The sequence below is a fragment of the Callospermophilus lateralis genome, chromosome 18 (genome assembly GCF_048772815.1).
Source record: "Callospermophilus lateralis isolate mCalLat2 chromosome 18, mCalLat2.hap1, whole genome shotgun sequence".
Classification (NCBI taxonomy): domain Eukaryota; kingdom Metazoa; phylum Chordata; class Mammalia; order Rodentia; family Sciuridae; genus Callospermophilus; species Callospermophilus lateralis.
In genome coordinates this window covers 31,724,425-31,734,692 of record NC_135322.1, presented here as the reverse complement: position 1 = coordinate 31,734,692, position 10,268 = coordinate 31,724,425, and the positions used below count along the sequence as shown (strand labels likewise).

General features: G+C 45.4%; 1 protein-coding gene across 1 annotated transcript in view; it reads right to left on the bottom strand.

The window, feature by feature from the left end:
• Positions 1-1,211: 1,211 nt before the first annotated feature.
• The window catches only part of Gpt2 (glutamic--pyruvic transaminase 2), a 37,531-nt gene continuing 28,474 nt past the window's right edge, over positions 1,212-10,268 (bottom strand). The window contains exons 9-12 of the mRNA XM_076838779.2: positions 8,348-8,522; positions 6,319-6,474; positions 5,188-5,300; positions 1,212-3,622 (exon numbers count right to left, since the gene is read on the bottom strand). Of these exons, the coding sequence (XP_076694894.1) occupies positions 3,532-3,622; positions 5,188-5,300; positions 6,319-6,474; positions 8,348-8,522 (535 nt within the window). The 3' untranslated portion in view covers positions 1,212-3,531. The remainder of the gene's footprint in view (positions 3,623-5,187; positions 5,301-6,318; positions 6,475-8,347; positions 8,523-10,268) is intronic.

Sequence of the window (10,268 nt, the reverse complement as noted above, 5' to 3'; positions counted from 1 at the left end):
ATATTTGCCGAAAGCTTTTTAGCTGTAGTTATGACAAACAATGTTGAAAATAATCTAGAATAACAACTCTTTTTCAATCTCTATTTGATAGACTCACTGTATGGTAAACAATGCCAAGTTTACTCCTGAGACAGGGAGATCTGTTTCCAGTTTTTGTTGTACAGTGGGAAGATGCAGAGTATATTCGATTCTGTTGGTTATCATCCAGCAATAACTCTCAGCTCACCTGAACACACCACTCCATTTCTCTGGAAAGGTCCTGTGGCAAATGAAATCCCACTATTGATGTATAATTACAATGCACCAATAAAGAATAATTTTTAAACAGTGAACATTAAAAGCCGAGCCAGCTTCCCTCTCAGTCACATAAGGCAACACATTTCTCTTGGATGCTTAAGCTACTTGGAATAGGCTTGTAATGATTCCAAGAAAGAGGGTCCTGATTTTTCTTTGCAAGTTTTCTAAATTTTCTTTAATAAAGACATAGAAATTTTATTTGGGGGAAAAAGTTTGAAAACCACACATCAAAACCAGTGTGGATATGGGAAACCTGGGAAAAATTATTGCAACCCTTGTATAGACAACTCCCCTGTGGCCCATGGCCTTACAATGTCCCTTTCCAGCTCCTCCTACACATCCATGCCCCAGAAAGATGCCATCATGTCCACCAGAAAGCAAAGGTCTCCGTATTCATTTTTTTTTTAATTTTTTAGTTGTAGATGGACACACCTTTATTTTTAAAACTTATGTATTTTTATGTGGTGCTGAGGATCCAACCAATGCCTAACACGTGCTAGGCAAGCACTTTACCACTGAGCCACAACCCCAGCCCTCTTTTTTTTTTTTTAATATATATATATTTTTTAGTTTTAGGTGGACGCAATATCTTTATTATTTTTATGTGATGCTGAGGATCGAACCCAGTGCCTCATGTGTGCTAGGCAAGCGCTCTACGGCTGAGCTACGACCCCAGCCCTCATCATTCATTTTTAATTACATCCCAGTTCAAAGGATGCATGAAGTTTCTCCACCTCAAGTGAAAGAAAAAGTGGCTCAAGGTCCTAATGTCCTTAGGGTGGAACCCTAGGACAAAAAGGAAACTGAGAAACTGTAACTGGAGGGTGTAGTGTGTAGGATGAAGTGCTTGTTATTGCAATAGGAATGTACATTACAAAGAGCAAAATTAGTGAGAAGGAGAGTTAAACACAGTCACCATTTTGGACACATATTTTATTGTTTAGAAACTTCCAGCAGAGTTATCATCAAGTACCTTTGTCAGGAGATGTCTGTGTCTGCTCCTCCCCAAACCTCCACACATCAGAACAGAAACAATGAGCCCAATCTCAAGATGTGAGGTGATAGACCAGCCAAGGGACAGCCTGGCATAAGCTTCCCCAGCATCACCCACACGCAGAGCTGGGTGAACAACAGAAACCGCACACGTGTAGATACAAAGTGCAACCCCAAACGACCATCAACTTTCTAGGATGGTACCGGAACAGGAAAGGCATCAGAATAGAATCTGCAGAAAATCAAATTAATCATGATTGGCTTTCCTACCTGAAGTTAGCCTCCTAAACTAGCTGACCTTATTATTCATTTTTTTTTTTTAAAAGCAAACCAAGTATATATGGCGTCTTTTAAAAAATCATGTAAACGTTGTCAAGTTTTTAGGGGTTATTTATAATCTGAAGAGACTTATAAAAAATTACTGAACTTGTTAAGACTATAAATACTAGCCCCTCCTCCCTCCATGAAAAAAGCAATTGTTACAAAAATATAAAAAATATACTAGCCTCTACTATTTAACCTTTCTACCAGAAATCTCATGACTCTGGAACACATCCTGATTTATATAGCATACGGCAAACATGAGTGCAACTTTTTCAACTTTTAAGGAAGAAAAAGTGCCAAAACATTCCCTTTTGTTATTTGGGATTGTGGCGGCTTTCTTCACAGGGACTATAATGCTAATGAGTAATGACAATTTGAAGTTTTCTATGGTGTTCCCCTGCAAGGACCCAGTGTGGAAGGAGTAGCATAGGAGGCTGCTTTCAAACCTCACTCCTTATTCTTCAGATTTCTCTCTCCAGCTCCTTCAATTCCATTTTGGGACTTGTTGGGTCCCCAAACTCCTGAGCTAGCCATGGTTTCCCTATCTTCCCTGGTAGGCAGATGGTAAGGGGGAGGGTGCCTGGTGAGGAGGATAGGAGTACTGAGCTTCTGGAGTGTGGGTCAAGCCTGGTCCAGGTTTACTGATGCCAGGGAAGGGGCATGGTTGGTGGATGATACCTTCCTGACCTGGAGAGATGACTGATGCTACCGGTCCCTGTCTGCAGAGCTGGGAGGGGAGGCAGCAGCTAATGTGAAGGCAAAACACTTTGCATTAAGTTAAAACACTTCAATTCAGTTGAATAAACAAATCAGATTGCATTCACTCCTCCATAGCAAGCTACCAGGCACTTCAACCAATTAAGAGCTACAAAATGGACTTTAATTCCATTTAAAATAAATGAAGAAACTACAGGGGCTTAACTGTCATTGGTTGGTCAAGTCCTTAAGGATCCCTTCCTGGCTTAGGGCAGTTTTAGTCTTTCCTTATCTCTGCTGCTGCCAGCAGGGGGCGATGTGTGTAAAGACTCAATCAAGCCCTTGGGAGAAAACAGTCACTGGGTAACCAGGGGGAGATTCACAAGCCAACAGGCAGACCCTCTCCTCATAACTAGGATATTGCTGGGCTATGTGCCCTGTGTCCCTGAAGTCCAGGGAGACCTCTCAGACCAAGATCTCAGCCTAGCATGTTCAAGAGACCCCTTCATCCCCAAAGCCCTTCAATCCCCCCTGCTCAGAAGCAGAGACCTGGCTCAACCAGGTACCTGACTTACACCCACTCCTCCGTACGGGACCTCTGATCTTGGGCATAGTCCCCAGCACCTACCACAACCTAGCCTGGCAACCTGTCCTTTGTGCTACTGCCCTCATGGTTTTTTTCTGAGATGGGCCTGACTGCCTCCAGGCCAGAATGATGGACCCTGTCTGAGTCCCCACTGGACTTCCAGGCTTTACTGTTTGACGGACTACATTTTCACACCACTAAGGGTTTTATTTCATAGATCACATTAGATGTTCTGGGCTTCCAGTCCTCACCATGGTTGTCATACATTTCCCAATAACCTGTTTCTCCAGATCTAAAACATCTCATCCGACACACCCTGGCTGTTTAAAACCCAAGGGAACTTTCCAAAAGCAATGATAGATGATTCGGAGAACTTGGCCACATCTGTTGAGCAAGACCCCTCTGCTTTGGTTGCATCAAAAAAAACAGCCTGTGAGACATTGAGAATTCATATTTGCTCAGAAGAGAAGTGCTCCCAACACCAAGGCACAGAGAAAGAAGTCTCCTGGGCAAAATGATGATGGACACAACCAGTGGCCTCAGTGAGACCTTGAGGCAGAGTCAGTGGGGGAGGCCTGGGCGGCATTGCGGGGGGAGACCTAGAGATGGGGTCTCCCCTGGGGCCTGAGGCATCCTCACGCATACTTCTCCAGGAACTTTATATGAAAGTCCTTCACCTTCTGGAGCACTGTCTTCAGCTTCTCCACTGGAGGGAGAATGGTCATTCTGTCAGGAAAGAGAACAGTGTCAGCCTGACTGCTCTAGAAGAGGAGACAGGAATGAATCCAGCAGCTCATCTTGCTCTATCAGAGTGGAGACAAAGAGGTGACGGTAAGGTGCACGGAGAGGGACAGGCCTGACTTGTCCTCCTTGACAGCTTGCATAGTACCTGGCACTTGTGTGTGGGGGGCATTCTCTCCCCCATTTCATATATTCATTCATTCAAAATGGGGTCTATGTTGCCTATGCTGGTCTTGAACTCCTGGGCTCAAGTCATCCACCTGTTTCAGCCTCCCAGTAGTCTACAGGTGCACACCACTGTACCCGGCTCCTTTATATTTATGTGTGTGTGTATACATACATATACATATATATATATATTTTACACCCAAGTAATATATGCAAACAAAAGCAATAAACTGGGGCAACATTTAGGCTAAGATGCATTTACCCATTACTGCAGAAGGCCTGCAACACATTTTGACTAGTGTACATACATTTTAGGGCATGACTCTTGCTATTTCCTATACTCCTGTTAGATGGTTTTGTTTTTGTTTTTTTTCTAAAACCTCTAGCAGTCAGACTAACAGCGAGACAACTTTCATTCACAGCTCTCCCTCCATGTTCTCATAGCTACTATCTCCCCCCAGTCCATCAATACACTTCCCAACCCTATAGGCAACTTTCTTGGTTATACTACTATTTATTTATTTATTATTTAGTGCTGAGAACTGAACCCAGGGTTGGTTTGGTATGCCACTACCACTGAGCTACATATGCCCCAACCCCAGGACTTTTGGAATGGGCCACGAATTGCAAAGGTAAGTCTTACTAAGAACAAGCCAATAAGACATGGTTTCTCCATCTGAGGAACACTACCCACATCCTTGACAGTGAAGACTTGGTTCTAGGTGCCAATGGCTTGTGACTTTTCTTTTTTTAGCATCTGCCACAGGAGACATCTGAGAGCAATGTGCATGCAAAGGATGCTGTTCTGAACAGAATGGACCTCAGCAGGAAAACCTTATAACTGCTCTACCCAGCTCAGCCCTGGGAATTTGCATGCCTATCTGCCAAGGAGCTGCACCAGGGTACATCTGTGAAAGGCTGCACAGTCAGCACAGCTAATTCTACTGTGTGGCGGGGTAGCACCTTAGCAGGCTCACAGTGTAGACAAGGGGCTATCAAGCATCTATTACGTGCCAGGAATTGTCCTAGGCATCTGGAAGCTATGTGCTGCTGTCATGGACTTTAAAGCACAGGAAAATAAAGAAGAAAACACACTACTTGGGACATTTCTGATGGTGATGTGATAGACTAGTCAGCAGAGGGCACACAGAATAGTGAGGGAAGATCTCTCCCATAGATGACCCTGGAGTCCACCCAGTTTTCCTTACACCCTGGGCAGAGGGTCAGCTTGGCTTTATAGCTGGACAGAACAGGGTGAGATGCGTGGGGAGTATGGCTCCATCCCTCGCAGGCTCTGAAGTCAGCCATCCTGTGCTCTATGTTAAGGAGTCTATGTCTCCCTGGACAAACCTGGGATCTGCCTGGTACACAGGGTGTCATACCTGAAGTGGTAGGTGCCTTCCCTTTGCCCAAAGCCGCTGCCAGGCACAACGCAGATGCCAGTCTCCTCCAGTAGCTTCATGCAGTAGAACATATCTGGGGCCATTTTATGCGCCTATGGGAGCAGGGTAGAACTTCAGAATCATACCTAGCTTTATACAGTACCAACACGACATTGGAAACTATAAACCAAATATAACCTAAACAGCAAGTTATCTTTCCAGTGACAGGGCCCTTCTACCCTGAGCTACTGCTAATGGCTGGCATAGAGAATCAGACACCTGAAGGCTACTGCAGACCAGCCAGGAGCTGAGACAGTTCAGTGCTTTATCAGGGATTACCATCCTATTTCCTTTCTATTCATCCCTAGTAGCTGCTCAACAAGCACCTGATGGTGGCTTCCTAATGTGCTAAGCCACATGGTGCTCAGAAAACAAAGAGCCCGAGGATCTGTACCTAATGTGGGCTTTCAAGGGACAAGCTTCTCTGGGGTCACTGTTGACAGTGCTTCTTACACATTAGTTTGCATAATAATCACCAAGGGAACCTGTTGAAGTACAGCTCCAACACCAGGGATTCTGACTCTAAGTTGAGGGTGGGGCCTAGGTTTTGAATGTTTGACAAGGTATTCAGCAGTTCTGAGGTGAGGTGAGGACAACACTTTCAGAAACACCACTCTGCCCCTGCTCTTCAAAGTGAGGTCTGCTGCACCTCAGAATCTGCTGGAAATGCAGTGAACCCAGAACTGGCTTTTCAACAGGAACCCAGGTGACTGGAGTACATGTTCAAGTTTGGCAAGTGATGCTCCAAAACACAGTGGCTGGGGGAGGAAATGGCTCTGTTGTTCCCCCAGCATCAAGCCACACCAGGTACCTCCCTTAGGAGCAGCAGTGTTAACAGAGCCCAGATCAGTTCCTCTCATCTGGGGTTGAAGGCCATCACCACAGCTTGTGGCTGGGTCTGGGCATCTGAGAAAATGCCATCTTTACACAGTAATAGAATCAGCCTGAGAGTCCACAGAGTTCAGAGCCCCCAGGGCCAGCATCTCTGCTCTCCAAGGCAGGAAGCCAGACCTGGCTGTATCAAGTGAACCCTGGGAGAGAGAGCAAGCCCAGCTGCAACCCGTCCCAGACCTGAGCTGCCTCCACAGCTTTGGCAGGAATGAAGATCCGAGGAAAGGCATACATGGCTCCCTGCAAGGGGTTGCAGTGGATTCCTGGGACTTGATTAAACAGGTCTTCTGTCAGCTTTGCTTTTTTGGCCAGATTACCCAGGACAGATTCCTTCTCCTGATGAGAGATGGGGAAAGTACAGAAGTGATCATCTTAGCACAAGGACAGCCATCCCTTCAACATTATGGGTAACTGAACTGACTGACAAAAGATGAGCTTGTGTGTGCATGAGCACAGCCAATCAGACAAGTGGGTGAAACACATATTCCTACATGAAGTTTTTCCATGGATTCTCAGGCCAGGAAACTGCCATGCGCCCTGGGGCACATGAATACATGGGAGTTTCAGGCCACAGGGAAGATCCTGAGTGGCCTGTGTCATAGGATCTATTCTTATATGAGGATGTCATTTCTGAAAATGAGCAAAACCAGTCCCTGCCTATCAGTCTAATGGACTTGGCTCTGAGTGGAATATCCTAGAAATACTTCTAGTAGACACGAGCCTCCTTCTGGAGTCAGCAGGGCTCTTCATTTGGGAGGACACCCCCCCACACTCTCAGTCCATGTGATATGCAAGGGGACACATGACCCAGGTGAAGCAAAGCAGAATCAGTGACTGGTTCAGAGCTGGATACATGCCCAGAGTTGGAGCAGAGTCATCCAGGACTTCTGTAAGCACAGCGGGAAAGTGCGGGGTGAAAAGGTGTGAGCTTACAGATAAACAAAATGTGGTATATCCATACAATGACACAACTCAGCCATCCTTTGTGACACAGGCTACCACATGGATGAACCTGGGATGCTAAGTGGAATGAGTCACTCACAGGAGAACAAACATTGTATAATTCCACCTGTGTCAGGTACGCAGAACAGGTGAATTCACAGAAACAAACAGTAGAACAGTGGTTCCTGGGGGGGAGGAAGAGTGATTATTTAATAGGTATGATAAAAAGTTCTGAGATGGATGGTAGAGGTGGCTGCATAATAATGTGAATGTCAATAATGCCACAGAACTGTATACTGAGAAATGATGAATCTTTTGCTGTGTATATTTTATCACAGTTTAAAAGAAAAGGGAAAAAAAAAATGTGAGTCTAGATCAATTGGGAACTGACTTCTGGTTAACTGGTCCATAGGTTTTTTTTTTTTGTTTTTTTTTTGCAATGAGGTGTCACTGTGTTGCTCAGGCTGGTGTCGAACTCCTAGACTCGAGAGATCCTCCTGCCTCAGTCTCCAGAGTAGCTGGGACTACAGGTGCACACCACCTTCCCCAGCTCTATAAGTTCCTTTTTTGTTCAAACTAGTGAGTGTTGGGCTTTTGTCACACAGTTGAAAGGTCCTTACTGGGCTGGGGATGTGGCTCAGGCGGTAGCGCGCTCGCCTGGCATGCGTGCAGCCCGGGTTCGATCCTCAGCACCACATACAAAGAAAGATGTTGTGTCCACTGAAAACTAAGAAATAAATATTCTCTGTCTCTGTCTCTCTCTCTCTCTCTCTCTCTCTCTCTCTCTCTCTCTCTCTCTCCTCTTTCTCTTAAAAAAAAAAAAAAAAAAAGAAAAGAAAAAAGAAAAAGGTCCTTACTGGACTGCATGGAGCTGGATAGGCCAGGGATAGTCCCAAGGCCTAGAACTGATACTGTTCCCCTCCATGTCCCCTTCTTTTTAGCCCAGTAACAGAATCCCCTGAGAGTGTTATCAGGACACAAGGCACTTCCCTTCGGGTGCCTTCCCATCTGGATGCTCACAGCCAAGGAAGAGGAAGCAGGGGTGGGTCTACCCACATGCAGCTATAGTCCTCCCACTTCAAAATAAGCCCTTCCGCATCCCCAGGCTTAACCAACTTGTGAGGGTATTTAAGAACCAGGAGGCATCATGAGTGTCCTCTGGAGAACACAGACATATAGACATTCACAAACCAGCAGATGTATGGCCACCTGGAGATAACCCAACTCTGATAGTAACCGTAATGTATGCAGGTCACAGCTGACTTACCCGGCTGAATTGTTCAAAGGACTCCTCTCCTGGCACTGGGGGGTTCACAACAATGTCCATGGCAGCCTGTCCGGACACAGGTGGGCACAGACGCACTGAGAGCAACTTTACCAGCTGGCCCTTGATCTCAGGGTGGAGGTTGATCACCTCCATGTAGCCTCCTCTATAGCCACACCTAGAGGATTGAGGATAGGGACATATCTACCAGTTACAAAAGACCTCACAAAGTGCAATTCAGACAGCCAGCATCTATAACCATCTCCACTCTAACACCAAATGGCCAGGTGCAGCTGAGTTTTTGCCACTGGCAAGAATGTGAATGGAAGTTATATGCACAAATTCACTTTTTTTATAAGAAAAAGCAATGTGCATTCCTTCCTCTTTCCCTTTCCCCATTTCCTGAGAGGTGGAGATACTGGAGCAGAAGTCCCAGTGCTAGAGACGGACAGAGAAGGCAAAGCCAATAGCCTCGGTCCTTGAGTGAGCTCATGGAGCACAGACTACCCTGAACTTCCCCCTACCTTTGGACTATTATGTCAAGGAGAGAGCATGCCCATCTTGTCTGAGTCACTGTATTTTGGGGCTGGTTTGTTATAGCAACTTAGCCTGAAACCTAACACAGTAGCCTTTGCTCAGAAGATGAGGTCCTGGCATCGCCCTGTGCAGTCTCCATGGGCAAACACATGATTCACTGGTGCTAATGGGAATCGGCTTGAGGACTTTCATAGGAAAAATGTTTGCTTCCTGAAAACAAACCCAACACAGAGACAGCAGAGCTGAAAAAGGAAATAAGACAGAGCAAAAAAACAGACAGGGAGTCACAATGACATCTTTTTTGTTTGCTTTTTGATTTGAGGGATTAAACCTAGGGCCTCGTGCATGCTAACCATACCACTGAGCTACATCCCCAGCACCCCTTAGACATCTCTCTCACTCTTGTTTTCCAGTACTGGGAACTAAATCCACTCTGCCATTGAGTGACATCCCCAGCCCTTTTTACTTTTATTTATTTATTTTGGGGGGGTTCCTGGGGATTGAATTCAGGGGCACTCAACCAGTGAGCCACATCCCCAACCCTATTTTGTATTTTATTTTGAAACAGGGTCTTACTGAGCTTCTTAGTGTCCCGCTTTTGCTGAGGCTGGCTTTGAACTTGCTTCAGCCTCCTGAGCTGCTGGAATTATGAGCATGCACCACCACTCTTGGCTCCACTAATTTTTTTTTTTTTTTTTTTTTTGGCACTGAGGATTGAACCCAGGAGCACTTTACTACTGAGCTCCATCCCTAGATCTTTTTTGTTTTTTATTTTGAGACAGGGTCTCATTAAGTTATCAAGGTTAAAAGCCTTGATAAGTTGCTGAGGCTGGCTTCTAATTTACGATCCTCCTGCCTCAGCCTCTTGAGTTGACCGGATTACAGGTGTATGTCACTGCACCTGGCTTCCATTAACATCTTTAAGACCTCTGATTCAACTCTACTCCTATTTTTTTTGCCAATATAGAACTTTTTTTTTAAAGCCTCTTTGATGTAAGCCAATTCATAATGAGTTCTGAATGTTATAGCCAAAAGACTCCGGCCTGCTGCCAAGTCAAATGATATGAAAATAAGCTGGGAGAATACAATGAGTTAAAAAATGTTTCTCTATCAAATCAGCAGTATCAGGCATACTTTCTGGAGCACACCTCTTTCTCTAGTCTGTCTCTGCCAGTGATCAGATTAATGTCCACAAAAAACACAGGTACCCTGAGGCAGGGACCTGGCTACCCAACTGTGCATCCCCACCCCCAACTTCAGAGAACTTGACATGATGAGATTCTCAATAAAACGTTTTTTGGATCATGCAGCTGAACTGAACCAGCAAAGACAGATTCCTATCTGATCCTTGGACTGGAACTTCTAAGGCAGGAAGATAAATTTGGGC